The sequence below is a fragment of the Microchirus variegatus genome (assembly GCF_963457635.1).
Source record: "Microchirus variegatus genome assembly, chromosome: 3".
Lineage (NCBI taxonomy): Eukaryota > Metazoa > Chordata > Actinopteri > Pleuronectiformes > Soleidae > Microchirus > Microchirus variegatus.
Genome location: NC_139804.1, coordinates 24577869 through 24597351, shown reverse-complemented (window position 1 = coordinate 24597351; position 19483 = coordinate 24577869). Strand labels below are relative to the sequence as shown.

The 19483-nt window shown below is 39.9% G+C and overlaps 1 protein-coding gene across 1 annotated transcript; it reads right to left on the bottom strand.

The window, feature by feature from the left end:
- Window positions 1-283: 283 nt before the first annotated feature.
- bace2 (beta-secretase 2) lies at window positions 284-13084 on the bottom strand. Its single transcript, XM_083886045.1, has 9 exons — window positions 12608-13084; window positions 7230-7318; window positions 6704-6920; window positions 5393-5524; window positions 4280-4414; window positions 3910-4011; window positions 3401-3550; window positions 3134-3302; window positions 284-2044 (listed from the first exon to the last, which is right to left on the bottom strand). Exons 1-9 carry the CDS (start codon window positions 12899-12901, stop codon window positions 1803-1805), a joined length of 1530 nt encoding a protein of 509 aa, XP_083742171.1. The 5' UTR covers window positions 12902-13084; the 3' UTR covers window positions 284-1802.
- Window positions 13085-19483: the final 6399 nt, after the last annotated feature.

Sequence of the window (19483 nt, the reverse complement as noted above, 5' to 3'; positions counted from 1 at the left end):
AATGAGATTCATCCCATGTTTCCATATTATATTTAATTTTTTTGTATTATATTTGTGAATTCTATGTCATTCAGTCATTTATAAAACAACTGTAAAATGTCCCCGTCACTATTTCATGGTGTATCAGTCAGTCAATGGAGATACCACAAGTCAACACAAGATGTCGCCCACAAACTACATCACGCTCGTTCCCACTGAGGAATGATTTGGTTCCTGAGAAACTTCAGAAAACACTCATGATCTGGTCAGTTTTTATTTACAGCACAAATTTAATTTAGGCACCGAAAATACACGTTCAATATAAATAAGCAAACATTCAAAGATTCAAGTGTACCTTCACTTTCAAACTCTACGATTTGGTCGACGGTCGTGTGTTACAGATAGTTTCAGGATGATTGTGCAGCACAGTCTGTGGTCTCACACACGTTTCATGAACCTGTATCACTGACTTCTACAATACTGTGTTTCGAGTGTCAAGACACTGTAGCTTCCTAACTAAGCTTCCTATTGCATAATACATGGAAAGCTAATAAGTTCACAGAAAACCAAGTAGTCTTTTCCAGTTTAAAAAAAAAAGTAACTTGGCTCCTAATTTTAGTGTTTGATTTGTATAAAATGTGACGTATAAATATGCACCCTTGAACATCTAGTATCTAAAATGAGAAGATTCAGAACAATACAACCACATTCAAAGAAATTTAAATATAAACTTGTACGTATGCAGTATTAGTAAATATTACATTTATAACAAATTGCATGACAGATCTAGACAGATTGGTCTTTTACACTTTTGATTAACTTAAGAAAAAGTGCAATTCAGCAGAACAAGTCTCAAACTGTTCAGAAAGCACTGAACAGAGACATAAAGGCACTTCAGGCTGCACTGTAAATGTAGTACTCCTTCCTGTGAACAGTGACTGACTGAGCAGCTTCATCCCATAACTTTAATAGACTCCGACATTATTTTGATTGGAGGTTAACTTTAACATACAACACGGCAGTAGAAACAAACAGAGCTGTCGCTAGATCTTTAAAAGAAAATGCTAAAAGAACGATCTGTTGATAACACACGCTCTGCTGTAAAGGCACATTTAAAGCTCTCGTATGCTCTTTGAAGTGAGTAACACTGGAAAATGTCAGCAACAACTTACAGTTCAGTTTTAAGCACTGCTTATCCACATTCATTTGATTATCTGTAAGGAAGACATTTTACCTGTAGACCTTCTTAAACTGCCCCGCATCATAAAGTGTTTCATAGTTTTGTTCACCTTTCTGTTTGTGTTCATGATCACCTTCATTTCCCACGACACCTTTGTGTTCAGTCGAGCCTGGAACTTGACTCGAGTGCCCTCTAATTCTTCACCCTGATTGTTGGTGCGTCATTGGAAAGACCAATACTGTCAGCAGCCAGCCATGGCATTAAGATCTTTAACCTGCTCTTCCTCTATGCTGGATGTCTTTCTCAGTGTCACATTGTCTCCATATGACAAAAGCTGTCAACATGAACTATCCTTGAGAGTAAGAAGGAAACAGGAAACTGTAATAATAACTACATTGACAGTTGTTTGTTCTTCAAGAAGTCCACTTGTCAGTGTTTTTAGGGTGGACTTTCCCTTTAAGAGGCAGTTTAGGGCTACTACCTCTGCAGGCCAAGCAGATGAGTGCAGTCTTCAGTCAGTCAGATGTCCAGAGCCATGTGTCACTGGTCCATGCAGGCTCAAGCCCTTCTCCGCTGCTGTGGAAGGGCTCTGCTCTCTGTGTCCCTGCCCCTTCATCCCGTTCACCCCTCCAGTCCCTCTCAGTCACTTGATACGATGACGGACCAGCGAGGACTCGTCCGTTATCTCTCCGAAGTGGTCCCTGCGGTGACAGGGAAGGACCAGCAGCAGCAACAGGATGATGAGGACCAGACCGCAGATCGCCATCAAGGTGTAGGAGATGACCCACAGCAAAGGCTCCTTCAGCACTCCGCTGGAGCAGTCGGCCGCCACGTCTGATGCTGCGAAAGGTCCCGCTATCTCTGATAGAAGCACTCCACCTCTAACTGCAGAAAAAACAGAGACAGAAAATAAGCATATGTAGATTTGAAATAGTAGTGCTAAATTTGGATCCAAATTCAATCCAATCCAAGATTATTTCTATCGCACATTTAAAAACAACAGTTGACCAAAGTACTTTACATCGCATAACTACATAAACAGGCAAGATATAGAACAATGTAAACTAAAAGCAATATAAAACCAATATGACACCAAAACTTCCAACTCTTATACATGGTCAGGGAACACTAAGAAGAAGAAGAAGTGGGTTTTTAGTCAAGATTTATAAACGCATCATTTTAGATTACAGATTAAATAAATGGCCTTCACCAATTTCAGAACAGCTGACGTATAAACGTAAAAAAGGATTTTGTTAAAATCAGAGATTTTTATCACTTATAATAAAACTATTGCTTATTACAGAAATTCAATATCGTATCATATAGTAAAGTGTTTTACTCAAAGGCAGCTAGTTGAGAGTTTTCTGTCTTGATTATACCAGTGTAGCTCAGCTCATCGCAGCTGACAACCCTACGCTGGTAGCCTTAACCTTCAAAGTTGAAATATGTTTGCTTAATACAGAACAAAAGTGATGTAAAGAGAAGAGAAGAAAGGGAAATGTTGAATGGGAAAGTCATTCTTGATCAGTCGGCCTCGAAACGATTACAGGTCATTGCATTGTGCCTTTTTAAGTTATCACTTAACAGAGAGCACTTTATTTACTTCTTGAAGTGTTATCAACAAGAGAGACAACATTCTTTCATCAAGAATGAAAACCGTATACCAGAGACAAACCCATAGAAACCTTTACCAACAAGGTGGTAGAACATAAAGCTGTTTAATTTGAGTACTTCCAGCTCCTTTATTCGGATGAGTTTCAACGTGGCCCTTCTTTTCTACTTGTATGTGTTTGAACACTTCACACACAATTGGGATAGTATACCGAGATCGAGGACTTAAATACAGCACAAAAGTTAAAAGGCTAAGATTATGATAGCAGATTAATATCCACACCAGTGTTGTAAGACAAAGAATCAAAGTGCAGTTATTTGTACCACTGTAATAAGTCTATAATTTCTTGTGTAATCCTGTACCTGCACAGGTGCTGAGTGCAAAGCCGACTCTCTGTTGGGCTCGATCGAACACCACATAGAAGCCTTCCATGACAGTAGCGCCGATGATCAGGCCGTTAGTCGACGACGACAAACCAAATCGAAAACAGTCGAGTGTGCCGTCCACCTCAGTGACCGGTTGGATGTACAGCTGTAAGACGATGACAAATGAACAGAGATGAATGAGGACTGGTAATTGTTAAGAAAGGATGACTTGTGTTTGTGTTTCAGTTGATCTATTGTGAGTACCTGAGGCAAAATGGTGATACGGAAGGACTGACTGGTGTTTGTGGCTCTCAGGTACATGGAGAGATTTGGGAAAAATGTCCAGGGGTTCTCTCCCTTCATCCAGCATGCAAGCTTTGTGCCATCCCAGAACCCTGAAGAAAAATCCTGGATCTGAATCCCAGAAAAAGTGAAAGAAAGAGAGAGAGGTCAGTACTGCAACACAACACACCAGGTTTTTGCTTTTATTCTCCAGCAAATGTACTTATTTAATTGCAAGGATATGGATAAATGAATTGAAAAGGATGCTTTTATGTTCACATTAACCTTGATCACTGTTTGTGTGCTGTAGTTAAGGGTAAAAAGGGGGGGTAGCACAGGCACACAAACACACTTTTCTACAGCAGTGAAACTCCTGATCTTTCATCTGAAAGCAACTACGTCCTTGAGCAGTGAGTGCGCGCTATCCTCCTCTGCATCTCTTTGCTCTGACAACACGTTTCATCATTGTCTGTGGAGAGACATCAGCGTACCAGTGAGCTGCGTGTGATGGCTTCTACCACAGCATTGAAGACATTGACAGGAAGTCGCAGCAGTGTTGTCCCACTGTCAACTATAGCTTTATCCATGTTGTACTGAAAGAAAAGGGAGACAGAGTGAAGTGCAGCAGGGGTTTTCTCAGCTCAAAAAGCTCCTATAGAAGACCTTGAACAAACAAAAGAATAGAAGAGAGGGAGTTTCTCAAAATGACAAACTGGCTAGCATTTCCTTCCAGTACTGCGGATTCTTTTTCAATTCTGTGCTGTTACCTTTATACAATCAGCTCATCAATAATGCCTGTACTATTGCTTGGAGAATCATTGCAACTGTCTGAGGTAAGAAACACAACAGGTTGAAATTTACCTCTTTGCAGTCGAGGTTCAGATTCTGGTCTCCGACCTCCAGCTTTAACACCTCCACTTGGTAGTACCACTCCTCTATTATAGGGGTGTACCACACAGACCCACGGTACAGAGTCGGCTCAGCCCCTCCCATGATCTGAGGAGGAACAAAAAGATATCTTCACTCATAACACACTCACACAATGGCTGAATATATAAATACACATAATCTTATCCATCTGTCTGTATCAGTGGATCAATATGATGACGATGCATGAAGCAAAGCTTTGAGGCTGTCCATACTATCTTAGTTTAATTAGTGTCATTCTGACTTGACAGCGCTTCCAGTGGAAAAACCACTCAGACAAGGAAGATACCAGCTAATGTCACTTCAATACACCCAAACTGATCTGACTGATCTATTTAGTCTGAGAGTAAAGAGCGTCTCATCCACATGCCACTCAAAAACGCTTCACTCTGGAGAAAGTATTCAGAGATTCCACCCACACTTGGTATTAACATCTGGATAGCACTGTTCTCACCTGGCGTGAAAATGCTTCCTAGATGTGTCTCCTTTGAAGCATGTTAGGATCTAGCTGCCCTACCCTTTATACAAATACAAACTGACCTCACGACTGTTTGCACAAAGAAATTGTTGTTTGCAGGAGAGCGAGAGAGAGCAAGAGCAGCTCTACTCATTCTCAAATAAAGTCAACCATTAAAAGAAAAGAATGGCAGTCAGTGTTAATATTGTGGAGGTGGTGGCACATGAACGTGTGATTGCCTCTTAGTTTTAACACTATACTAACACTGGCCACATGACCACCAGTATCTGAGGTGGTGATCTATAATCCCTCTAATCTGTCCTGAGGATAGGCTGCATTCATGCAGCTCAGGAATGTGGACAAATGCTACCTCTGAATGTGGTTTCTTTGATCAGAGCTGGAAAATATTTTGTTTTTATTTAAAAAAACAACAACATGAATTTCTATTACGTCATCAACTCATTGGCAGAGGTAATAAAACAAATGGTTCTGTTTAGTTCAAAATACATCCTCCTTGCCTTGAACGAAACCATACAACCAAAACAGTTGACATATTCATCTGATCAAACTCCTCTCTGTGTACTACTCACAAGACTGCCGCCTGCAGGGTCTTCTGTGCTGATGGCAGACAGTCCAGCACCGCACATCTGGAGGGAAAAGATGTCTGGAATTCCCAGCTGTTGCACCACAGAGTTGAAGAAGGGCTCCACAGTTGAGTCAGGCTGATCGAGAGAGGTCAGAATATACAGCATGTAGTTAACTTGTGTTATTCGATTTGGCCTTCGAACATTTTCCATTACATGTTTGTTTGATTACTTTTTCCACATTGCAGGTTTATTTAATTGTTGTTGTTTTTTTGCCAGACTATATTTTACAAAAACTTTCCAGTTTAGAAAAAAGAACATGGAAGAAGAAATGTGTTGCAAAAATGGCAGATGTGAATTTTGGGGTAAGTCTAGTTCAGCCTTTCCCAAGGGGTTAGGGTTCCAGTCACCTCTATCGCCCTCTGTGGACATCTGAGCAATTACCACACTGATTTTAACATTGCTAAAACTAATCTAATGGTGCACAGAAATGTATGTAGTGTAGGTGAGAAAAAGTGACCATTGACTAAAGGAGGAGCTCCTGTTTCTGAAAAACAAGTTTTTCACACCAGTGTCTTTCTCACATCTAGAATAACAAACGGTCCTCAAGCAAGTTAAACCTGAACAACCTGACCCCTTTAATCACTGGTGTTTCATCTGTGGTCAGCACAGAATCCAAGGATGTATTATACCAGTTCACAGTCGTCACTCTTATCCTACCAACACTAAATGATCATGTTAAAGAGAGCTGACACTGAGAGAAGAACCTAAGTCTTGTCCTGCTATCATAGTCCACTGTCTTGACTTCTGTGCCTCCTGAAAATGTTAAGTGGTTAAACTCATAAAATATTACTGCAGTGCAAGTGAGGATAAAAACTTAAAACGGGACATGACAGCGACAACAGTAAATTAGACTGGGGGGGGAAAGCACCACACCTCCCTTTGCAGCAGAAAATAATCAACATAGCACTTTTCTGTTGTCATGTGAAATGCCCATGACTACAAAAAAGATCTTATTTGGAACAGGGTTGGGAAAAAAACAGGACAGTAGAGGGTTATGCAGTGCTGTTCCATTAACGTGATACAATCTGACATCAAGGAAATTATGTTTCCCTTCTGTAAACCACAAATAATTTTTTTTCTTACATGGCATTAAAAGCTTGATGCTCAAAGTATAAAAAAACCAAAACGTTTTCCATGAATAGAATACTCGCCATTGAGACCATGTTATTTTGGCATACAGCCGGAATGAAGGGAATAAGTTTCTCCCCACAATCTCAGATTGAGGACATTAAATATTGGGATTTTCTCTCTCACCCGTGCCAGCATGGGATATGCCAGTCCCAAGATGCCTTGCCAGTTGACCCTAGGAAGGAAGAAGCCCTCAGACGACAGGATGGCAGCTATGTTGATGATCATGGACCCGCTTGGGCCTTTGGGGATGGAGACACGGTCGAGGGCCAGTTCACCTTCCCAGTTGCCCTGGGTGTACCTGACAGCCACAGTCCGATCAACTGACTGGTATGTGCTAGAGCTAAACACAGACAGAGAAACCAAGAAGTGGGGATAGTTACAAAGGCTTGCGGTGAGTTGATAATTAAGTTCCATGGAAATACATCAAATTACTACTCATAGAAAAGTCTGAAAGGACACAGTACAGCCTTCCAGGATTGTATAAATTACTGGTGAGAACAGGGATAATGGGAACATTCAATCTCTGATCAAAGTCCCGGATAAATTATGTTTATGTCACAACAAGTCATGGGTGACAGAGAACAGATGATGAAGTCACTTCTACTATCATATTTTCAAGAGTTTGTGTATAAGAGCTGGAGCCACTCACAGTGCAGTGTTGAAGTAGTGAGTAATGAAGGGGTGTGGAGCCGCAGCCACAGCAAAGTTGCTGCTGCCTGTATCCACCAGGATGTTTAGCTGGAAAGCAAAAAGGAAATGTTTGCTTTTACAACCACAAGTGTTATCTATCGCAACCACACCCACATCTATAGAGCTTCTCAGTCACGTTGTAAAAAGAAACAACAACAAACAAAAAACACGTTAGTTGGCAATCGTGTATATCCTTAAGGTGAAGCGTGTGGGTTATTTTGATGAGCAGACTTTCAAGTTTAAAAACAACTATTATAAAATAAAGCCATGTAAGAAAAAGAAGAAAAAATTTACTTTTTACAGTCTCTTAAAAGTGCATTATGTAATAAATCTAAAGCAACTGGCCATAAAATCCTCCTAATATGTCACAGACATATAACATACTGAACTCACCAACAACAACAGTACAGCCAAAATTAAAAAAATATTTTGTAAATTCGCCAAAAACGCTTCCGTTTTCGCATTCAATCCAAAATGGCGTCCTCCCTGTAGGATTCACAGATCAGCTAGTTTACAGCAACTAGGAGGTTTTTGTCCATAAAAACAAGTTAATGTATGTAAGTAGACCTCCATAACTAACATATATGTGCAACAGGACCACTCTATGTGAGCTTTAAGTCACAGGCTACTGCCGAGCTTTTTCACGAGTCAAACTCAGAGCATAACTGGGCATTAGCAGAAATGTCAAACTGAATATCTTTATTGAAACAAACAGCTGTAAACAGCATCCTAAATGAGCACCTCCCGTTATAATTACTCTCTAATGTGTGATTTATAAGTCAAACAAGATCGCCTCTGGCTTTGGACACGACCGGTATGTGTCATGTGCACAGTGGGCACCAGCTCACAACAGTTGAGATCATTTTGTCTTCCAGGCATCGAGTCAGCGACTAGGATTTAATGAGCCTGCAGATTTCTGTCACCCCCAACTGAGCAGTAGCCACACTGGCACTCACAAGCAGGCACTCGTCGCCATGATGAGGTCATAAAACACGACTCCATGCAACCTCTTGATGACTCAACAACTAAGCGGTCAGCAGTGGTTTTTCAGTCACATCACATGACACAGTGCATGGAAATAGTTGGAAATCATTTATTATGCTTAGCTGCTCAGGAATGAAAAGTTACTGCAACAATCAATCACTGTTTTTCTGTGGCTGTCTTTTTCTTTGTGACAGACCAGCACAGCAGGAAGTGGTTTTTCTTATGGTGTAAAACAAGTATGGCGGACAAAGAAGTTATTCCAAACATCCACTTCCTTAAGCTTTGTCCCTTAAGCTATAAAGCTAACCACATATAAACCATGACAAACTAAAGTCTGTTCATTTTTACACTGCACTATTTCCTCAGAAACCCAAATGACCATAATTCCTAACAGCCATCAGCCGATTGTCATGCTTAGGTGTGCATAAAGTCATTACGAAGCAATTCTGTAATCATCAACCATGCGTTATCGATCGGTTAAGTCTTGTACAGGAAGCCACTGTTGGCCTTCCTGGAGGTTGTGGGCTTATCCTCCTCACTGGACTGGCACTGGTCCCATCACAGTGACCGTGCCGTCTAAAAAAAAAACCCCACCGTCTTGTAGATGGCATTAGTCTAGTCACACAAGACCTGAGCTGGCCAAACGGGCTATTCTAGAAAACACTGGGCCCTCGTGGTGGAGGAGAGGGAGCAGGGACATTTCTTATCCCCACGCTGCTGATCTGTTCTAGTCTCACTATCCTCCTCCTGCTTGCCACCTGAGCCTCAGGCAAATCTCTTCCCCCCACTGCTGTGCCAGCCTGCAGTTGAGCGCTCACTGTCTAATTGGTGGTGGCTCCATGGCAGCAATGTGCATCTGCTACCTGTTTGTACCAATTAGCAGATGTGAGGCCTTCCAACCGACACCTCAGCCTCTCTGTGCCACATGCTAACAGATGTGGCAATTAGTGGCTCATTTGAATATTGCCTCATTTAACACCATGGCCCTGTAATCACATTATCATTTAGTTAGAATAATACAGGGAGTATCACTTAATAGCACCGAGTTACAGGTGATTTTGCCACTGCAAATGCTACAATATTAGTGTGACGACACTGACGCTGTTTTTCTCCGTCTACCGCAAAATGTAACTATTCCCTGGAAGCTATAAAAGTGGTGTGTCTCTCTCGACAACAGTGTTTCCCAAACCTCGGCATGATGATGTTCTTCAATGTCTTGTTTTGTCCACAGACACAAAAGCATTCAGTTTTAATGATTTCTTCATTGAATGGAGCAAATTAATTTAGATATCTATGAATAACTGAGTAATTGTTTAATTTTTATATATAACAAATATATTATGTAATATACAAAATTTTCCACTGATCAGTTGCTTAATTAGTCTCTTCCTGCTGTGTTGAGACAGTCACCTGACACAAGTCCCAAATAGCCTGCAGCTGTTTTTAAAACAAACCTGTTCATATTGACACTGATAATAGTAACAACTGCCCTCCATATAGATGAACTGGTTCCAGTTGGTTACCAGGTAATGTGTATGTTAGTTTAGTGGGACAATTCAGGGACCTGAGTCATTGGTCGCATCATTAACTGCACCTGTACTTCTCCTGCTATGATGTGTTAAATCATCTGCTGTGAAAAAGTGAGGAATCAACACATGCAGCTCTGTTGGAGGCCAAAGTTTCCTCTTTATTTTGGCCTCCATTCAGCTTTTATTGTTTTATATTTAATATAAGAACAATAAAAGCTTAATGGAGGTAATAAAGGTAAAGAATTCTGAAACTGAGAGATAACACTTTCTTTTCTTTAAATGATTGTCTTCTGCTACGACTTCTACTGATATAGTTACTGCAAATACGAGATCGCAGATTTCAGTTGGAAATGTTTGTTTATAAAAAAAAAACCTGACACAATTTGAACATTGTTCAAAAATACAAACCTGAACCAAACTGTGAATTTGCACAATGATTACACATTTTGTTATAAAGAAAAAAAGATTTGGGTTACTTTCTGTAACAGACTCTTTTAAATAAAAATATTGTAATGACTTAAATTCTTTATCCCTTAATCATGAAAGAGATCATGATGTCATGATCTGTCTCCATTCGTCTGCCTGCTAGAATGTACCTCTGCCAAGAAGGTTAGTGTTTTGGACATGTTTGTTTGTCTCCAATGAAATTAACTGATAAAGTAAAGGACTGTAATGGTTGGTGGTTTTGGTTTTTGGTTTTAGTGAAATGGGACAGTGGGAAACTGCTTATAGTTGCGAATAATAAATTACCACAGCGTCTAATTACTAAGTTTTACAAGATAACATAACCACTTTCTCTTCACATAAGTCGAGGAAGGTCAATGGGAATACTTTGTTAATAAATCTGAATCAATTGTAGTCTGAACAAACTTGAATTAAATGGAATTTCCTCTTGTGTGGTGTGCCATTACAACATCTCAATGTGAGCACAACCAGGACCGGTTGTTAGGTTGTGAGACAATTGCACTCTGGCATGTGCTGCTATATTATCCTCCAGGAGGTTAACACAAGGAAGTGACATGTCAGGCTGCACTGATAACTCTCAGTGAGTCTGGACACCAAGAGCCTTGAGAACACTCGTCTGTTGAAGTTGAGAAGACCGAGAACAATGAGTCAATAAGATACTAAAGAGATAATCTACTACTGATTCGTATGAGCTCCATTTTAAAATGCATCTACTTACAACACAATGGCAGAGCACAGTCTTAAACCTACAACACCCAAAAGCATCATGAATTTTTAATAGTGACGGACCAATTCCTTCTTCCACCTCTCCTGGGACCATTTAGTCCTCCTTAATCATTAATATGAACATGTTAGGCACTTTATGTAATGAGCAATATGAAATAATGACAAGAAATTACATCGGCATATTTCAGTGCAAACTAAGAGGAACACAGCTGAGCAGTTAAATATGCCTGCACCCGTGCTACAGTAGTGGGGCTGCTCTTTGCTCCCAGGGAGCCTCATAATCCCGGTCAGCTGCCTGGTAAGAAACACTGGTCCTCACAGGCAACATCATATGAGTAAGTGCATGTGAGCAGGCGTTAAGTCTACCTCCAGACCCCAAGGCTGTACAGACTACAGACAGCTGCTGCAAACCACAGCAGTGATATTGTGGTCTCAGAGAGGCCTGTAAACAAAGAGTTGATTTTATTTTATAAGAAAGTGATCTCGTCTTCCCATGACTCATGTCATTCTTCTACTGTTGCAGTAAATTAAAAGTGTGCTAAAATATTACATCATGTACAGATAGGTAACCAAGGCCCTGTTGTGAATAGGGATGAGACGATAACAAAATTCCCTGCCCATAATTACAATACAGTGTGCGCTCTACATTCATTTGGTCTGATTTCATACATTGTGCACACATCCTGAAGGCTTACAGAAACAGAGGAACTAATGTTCCAAAAAATGTAGTTACACTACCAAAAACTGTTAAGGATACACATTTAATGCAAGTGAAAAACCAAATCAAAACAAATCTTAAAGATAAGATCATTTTAAATCATGCGTGGAAAGCTGCACTTCCCCTTGTGGCACTTCACTTATAAATAAACCACTAGGACTTTAGGCTGGTGCCATAGACAGCATTTTTAAGTCACTCACATGCAATGTTATTGATTATCCCGATAATGGAAATTCGCCACAATCAAGTCACTGTGAAAGCCTTTGCGATAACATCTTGTAAAGTCCCATTCCTAGTCATGAAACAAACACAGCCAGCCAAGTGTTCCCTCACGCTCAGGCATCATTCACACTGAGACACCATCAGTGGATCACATGATGGTGCTTCACAGCAGCCACACAAGACCTGCCATCAGTCAGTGAACGCAACACATGACCCTTTCCACATCTATTGTCTAAGAAGCAGAGGAACACGAGGATAGACAGAGGTGCATATAAAGCAAGTGTGATCGAATTAAGTAAAATAAAATAAAACAAATTGCATTGTCAAGAAAAAAGCAACACATACAGAGTGACTGACATGAGACTATTTTTTTTCTTACTAGTTCATAAATTCCGATGAAAGCAGTTTTGTCCAAAGAAAGCAGAACATTGTGTAAAAAGTTCATCTGACAACATCCTTGAATTTCTGTTTTGTCCACAATTATATTAATGTTTCCTCATACAAGAGCAAATGAACCAAAACATATTCCCTTTAAAGAACATTAATTCAGAGAGCTTGATTTTTCTTTTATAATTGTATTAACAACTCGCTCAGGCCGATTAATCGATTATCAAAACAGTGCTCATTTTGTAACCGATACTATTCGATTTATTTTTACATTGCAGCCATTCGCGTAAACAACACATATATTACCGTCTGTCCAGGAGTTCCAATGGACATTTCAATGTAGTAACCTCTTCCAGAGTCTCCCAGCAGGTTGTTCTCCATGTCCAGAAAGTTGACAGTGCCCGTGGGATCAGAGGCCAGAGACAGGCCGTTTGCTTCGGAGCTCGACGACGTCAACCGAGCAGGAGTCGCATCCAACACCGACGACACGTTCAACTTCCCCGTGTATATTTTCAGCGGTATGGTAAAGAGACACTCCGACACACCGAAGTAGAAGCTAAAAGCAAATGCCCACATCATGGCAGATGTACAGTATACCATGGTTGTTGTTTTTGCTGTAATATGTATGTAAAAAAAAAAAATGATGATAGCGGCAGGGAGGAGGGTCGTTAATCGAAACTGCAGCTTCTTCAAAGTTTCCAACTCAAGTTTTCAGTTTAGACATTATGAGAACAACTATACTAACGTGACCGCCATTGTGATAACACCGCTGCCTCTCCGTTGCTAAGCAGAAGAAGAAGAAGGGAAAAAGAAGACGCTTAACATATTTAACATAGCAACATGTTGAAAACTGACTTAGTCTCCACTGAAAACATGTTTGGCTGCCTCCATCCACTCCCCCTCCTACACCAAGCTAACCGAAATAGGGAATGGGGTTTCCGGTCAACGCCTTCAAAATAAAGGGCACGTTAATATTACTAAACATCCGGCACACGCCCATTATTTGTACATTAGAAAGAATATAGCATATATAACCCCAATCAACGTTTAGCTGAATTTAACTGTCTGTTAATATGCCATTTTCAAAATGCTTTTTTTGTATTTGCCCACCCCCTACATCACTGGCATAGATGATAGTGCATTCCCACTATGACTTTTGAATAATAATACATTATTATGGTGTCAATATTGATTGAAATAATTGTAATTACTGAGAGACCTTATGTTCTGTTTACAGTACACCTGAATATAATGCTCATCTTTAGAACGTGAATAACAAAATGAGATACCCTAATTTATTAAGATCCACCACAAAAGAATTGTTGGATGTTGGATGATACATTAACATCAGAACGACAGATCGATTGTAAACCTCATCGCAAAGAAAAATAATATCAGTGAACTGAAATGGAAAACCTCTCTGGAAACAAGATTTATAAATCTTTTTTCAAATCTCACAACACAACAGACATTCTAACTACAAACATATGTGATTGCTTGCATTGAAGTTTTACATCCAGTCACAGTGATTTTAACAGTGATGAGTGAACATGACGTAAACCAGTCTTGATTTAAAATCCTGAGTCCTCTATGACTTAAACAAGACGGATTAAAAATGTGTCTTAGATGAGACTGAGGCCTTCATAAAGTGAGTACTAGGAAATGAAATACAATGAAATAATTTGACGAAAAATCAGTATGAGTGAAGTTGAGGTAGAATCTTGTATTTGTTTATTTTTGTCTTTCTCAGTGGGTCACCACAGTGGATGTTCCACATAATTTCATTTGGCAGAGATTTTTTTTGATGCCAGATGCCCTTCCTGACACAACCCTCAAGTTTGTCCAGGCTTGATCTGGTGGGGACTCGAAGTGGCAACTCTTCAGTCACAGGCTCTCTTGGCTAATTTAGAATTATAAAAAAAAAGAAAATAAGGAGTGAATACAATAATAGTTTCAACAGAAGTACTTGATAATATTGTAACACAGCTCCATAACATTACAGTATTTTTGCAACGTCAAAAAATCCTCATGCTGTGGACCAGAAGTTAAATATTGCCTCCTTAGCCAAAGGGATCAAAATATTCTTGGGAATACAAAATAAATACTTTTTTGAGGAATAATCTGAGTAGAAATGTCCAATTAAAAGTAATCTATTACTCTTTCAGTTACACATTAAAATGAATCACTGCTGCAGATTAACTGTACGAATAAATGAATAAATTACAAAAAAAGAGTGGCATCCCCCACAGTTTTCCTGCCTGAACCCACCTGATTGAAACTCATCTAGTGGGCTTTTATTGTGAAATCAATCTGACCCAGTCGTTATCACTTCATGTGTGCCTGCCAGAAGCAATATCCAGACTTGGAGCCAAGTATGAATGTAGACAAGCACAACATGCATTCTTAATCCGTGTTTCCTCATTGCCCTTGGATGTCTCATTGTGGTTGTTGAGTATAGTGAAATTGTTAGTCATGGTCAAGGACATTTCCTAATAATCTGCCATGTGCAAACGTTGTAGTTATAGATATAGATATAAAATCATACATTCATAAGGTAAAAAATGTTTCTTAACTTTATCACCAATTTTTAATGGCATCACCCCAAACAATGTAAATGTGGCTGAAGTCACCCAGAAAGCATCCGTGTGTACAGAGCATCACCTCCAACAAGCTTATCTGTTTTATTTTTTTCCCACGTTCGAAAGCTTGCGGTATTTGTTCATTGCGTGTTTCAGCTGTGGCAGTTTAATTTGCTGCTTTGAGAGTTAAAAAAAAAGAAGAGGAAGACTGATGTCACAGGTCTTCTTCATGCTGCTCATTTCACACAGAGACAACCACTGTCTGGCTCTGACTTCCCCATGAGTCCTCAGCTTCACTGTCACATGTTTATTCCATCTCCCTTTCTCTCTCCCCCCCTCTCATGTGAATGTAATCACTCTAGTAACAATAACCTGAATAATTCCAGAAAATTCATCTTTCTGGTGCATTGCTTGTCATGCACTTGGTCTTGTGAATAACCCATTTAAGCACAATTCCTGTTTCTTCTTCACTGGGATACTTACTGGCCTGAGAATAAAAAGGGGGGGGGGGGATAATGCATTGTTTACTTGTCTGTAACTACAAATGAAATGCTGTGAATCCGGATGTAGAACATGTGTGTCACAACTCCTTAGTTTAAAGGGTTTCTCTGACGCACTGACTTATATTCTTGTAATCATTAAACCTATTACCCTGTTTTTTCCAGGACATGAAATACTAGTGATTAGATAAGATCAGATTTCATGTAATGTAACAGATTTCAATGAGTGACTGGGATGGTGTTTCATAAAACAAGAAGAATTATGTTGAATGAATTTGACCGATAACAATTTTCCCAGGAAATGTGATTTACTTTTTGCAGAGTTATGTTTTTGGTTAGTTATTTTTTTACTGACAACCTTGTGTTGTTTCCTTTAAGCCAGTGGTGTCGCCATGGAATTTCCTCTTGCAGTTCCACTGATTACCACAACAGGGCACTCTGCACCATTTCTCTGTGTTAAATCCAATCTGAGGGCCTGTAGCAGCATCTGTGTGTGAGCAATTTGGGCAGCTTAGGAGAGCCAGTAGCCCTATTTGGTAATACAAAGCTCCTTTGCTGGGACATTGCTACTTAATCCTCACAGCTGTGATCATTACACCTGATGAGAGAGGAGGAGAGCACTCTGCATTATCTCATGAGCATCCACTCCACCTTTGTCTCAACAACACTCATACAGATCCACTTGATCTCAGAAAGTAGCTTGGGATCTTCAAGATTTTTTGCTTTGCGGTTCCTGTACATTACTGAATTACAAGCCAGGGAGCATGTCCATATTCAGGCTCACAATATGTTACAATACACTCTTAGAAATAAGGGTTCCAAAAGGGTCCTTCTACAAGGCCTGAGGTTCTACCTGGAACCTTTTGCTTCTGAAAAACCCTTTCCCTAAGAAAGGGATTTTCAAGGGTTCTTGGTAACACTAATGGTTCCAGTAAGAACAATTTTGATCCAGAGAACCCTTTAAAAACCCTTTCTTGAATAAAGGGTTCCATGATGAACCTTTATAAAAAGGTTCTATCTGGAGCCAAAAAGGGTTCTCCTATGAGGACAAGCCGAAGAACCTTATATGGTTCTACTTTTATTTCTAAGAGTGTATGACAATTAAATGATATTTCTAAATTACGATAAATGTTGGGGATTATTTTGCTGATTAATTGCATAATCATTTCAGTGGGTGCATTTTAAAATTGCACGAATGAAGGCACATCATATAAATGGAAATACATAATTTGAATTAAATTCTACATTTATACTCAGCAGCCATTTCTTTAGGTATAATATTAATTACCTAAAATAGTATAGAAATTCAAAAACTTTAATTGACCTGTGAGTGTGAATTCCATTGATCACATCTACATACTATATTTTATATATACAGTTTTTATGCATATGCATTTATTCATTATTAATGGTTCTGCAGTCTTAAATTAGCGATATTGCCTATACACACCGCGGCTGTGATGAGCAGCCTCACAAACCCCCCTAATCACCGTAAATCTATAATGCTCATCGGAGATTTGTTGAATCCGTTTGCATTTCCCAGTTGAATCAAACGCAACATAATTACAGCACAGGCATGACAGAGCTGAATGAGCAGCAAATGGGGATTACACTGGGGCAGGTCATAATGATCAGCCTGGCCACATGCTTCACAGGCAATTCTCATTTTGATACCCTGTCTACCACACTGTTTTATTAGCAGACTGGCTGGTGTCAATTACCTTTTCATTCTTTAGTGTGCAAGGATTAGCGACATCTAAAGCCTGCCCCACACTGGATGATTTTCAAATCTGAATGTGATTTTTTTTTTTTTAACATGAGAGACCCACAGACACAAGGAACTTTGTAACCAATTTTCAATGTTTTAATCCTGAGAAAGCACAGACTAGATGATCAAGTCAAGACGCAGGACCGCGCACTTGTGATGCGTGTAATCCCGCGATTCCAGGGAGGAGATTCCAAGGTTTTGGGATCTCACAGAAACTCGCGTGATTTACCGTGACTTCAAAATATAAACGGACATGTTGGGGGACTGTCGTCGTCACCAGTTAATAGTGGATAAAGTCATGGCTGAGAAGACGGAATCAACTTGGCTTGTAAACGTTATGGTTTCCCAGTCAACTTGTTCTCATTGGTTATTGTGGTGTTCTGTTCACGCCCCAATCGCTATTCAGTCGTAAAACATCAAGCATGTTTAATACTTACGGTTTGAAATCGAGAAGACTGATCCAATGATGTTAAAATTGTCACAATACATTTTGGCCAGATAATCTATTCAAATCAGCCTAATATCAGAAGCCACATATGGTTGTCGAAAGGGCCACATCGGTTATCCTCCAGTGTGGGACAGATTCCACTCAATCCTCTGTTTCCGCTTCAGAAGGCGTGTTTGTCCATTAACATACCAGTGCAAGATGGCTACCTCTATATTATATTTTTTTTTTTTATAAGACTTATTTAAAGGCTGCAAAAAATGAACACATTTTAATTTGAGTGATTGTACACTTATACAAACATACTTATATTTAGTATATCCGATTTCTGCCAATAAACTCTCCTAAATGTTACACACTAGACCTTTAAAGATCTCCTTTTTATGCTCCGTTGGTTTTCCTTCAGCATATCAGGTACTGACTTAGAGTTTGCCCGTGCTCCATAACAAGCTACTTTGCTGTCTCTGCCTTTGCCAGACCTGTCAACCTCCTAACAAGGTGTACATATGCACAGCTACTACTACTGCAGGAGAGCAGCCCAAATGAGGAGAGGCTGTATGAGATGAGGGGGACGAGCCAGACAACAAGTGCACAGGTACATCACTGCTCATTCACTGGTACCAGCGAAAAACAAAAAGACAGCTAGATTTGGTTTATTTTGCTTTTCTTCAGATCAATTACTTGTAACTGTGTGGCAACTCTCACCACTAGGACAGGCAGGAGTATGACTAAGGGTGGCTCATGCAAGTGTCGGAGGCTGTTCACACACACGCATACTCTTCCCCCAGTGGCGGTAATGCCAGTTTCTCTACAGTGTATCTGTGTTTGTTTGTTCATTCACAGCAAAGGCATTAGTGACACATAGATTAGTCATAGAGGCTAGCATCTAAACAGGCCTTAGTGGGAGTCAGGAATCCCACCACCCGTTCTGCTCCTTGCCTCAAGGCACTACTCATACCTTCAATGCTTACATACACACACATATGCCTTCTGTGTTTGTTCAAGTACCATCGCTCCCTCCTGATGTGTTGGGTGCCACAGAGCAGATGTTGCTGTATTAGTGGGTAGAGGGAGACTAGTGGCGGGCTGTGGTCTCCTCGTTATGGAGATGTTATTTGTCAGTGTAGTTAGGAAACCGTTGTGCACTTTATTTAGTTTAATGAAGTGGTTTCTGTAATTGTTTACTCCAGGACTTGCGTAAGAATTGTGCTCTTTCTTGCAACCTGTCTAAATAAATCTAAATCAATGAGGAGATGTTGCATCTTGCAAATGAGACCTTCCAGTCGAGGGGTGTTTCTCCAGTGTGTGATAACTGAAACAATAGACAACAGAAAGAAGATAGGTCTTTTGGTCTTGGTATTTTGATATGAGGCTTTATCAGTTCTGACAGACTGGAGTCACATGAGGCCACATGTGAATAGTTGTCATTCATTCATTCATTCATTTATTCATTCATTTTTTAGGGATGAAAGGATAGTTCTGTGCATTCATTTCTCCACTGGATTACATATTGCCGTGTGGTGTGGTATGCACATAGACTGTATATAAAAATGGACGTTATCTTTCTGTCATCCGTCGTCTTTCTGAAAAATGAAGCTAAGGAAGTAGGACGGATGTAGCAGTTAACCATTAGGGGGTGAGTCCACTGGTTTCCATCGAACTCAGTTTGAATTGAACTATGGACATTTTCCATCATAACATTATTATGCCAGTTAACATTTTCCTGAGAAGTTAATGATCTCAGGTCTCAATTAGGTCCCATTTAGAGGAAAATGGACAATAAAACATGGCACACACCCATATATATATATATATATATATATATATAAAATGTAAACCAGCTATGCCAATGGGTATGGGAATGGGTACATGGTTGCAGGTGATGTCTGC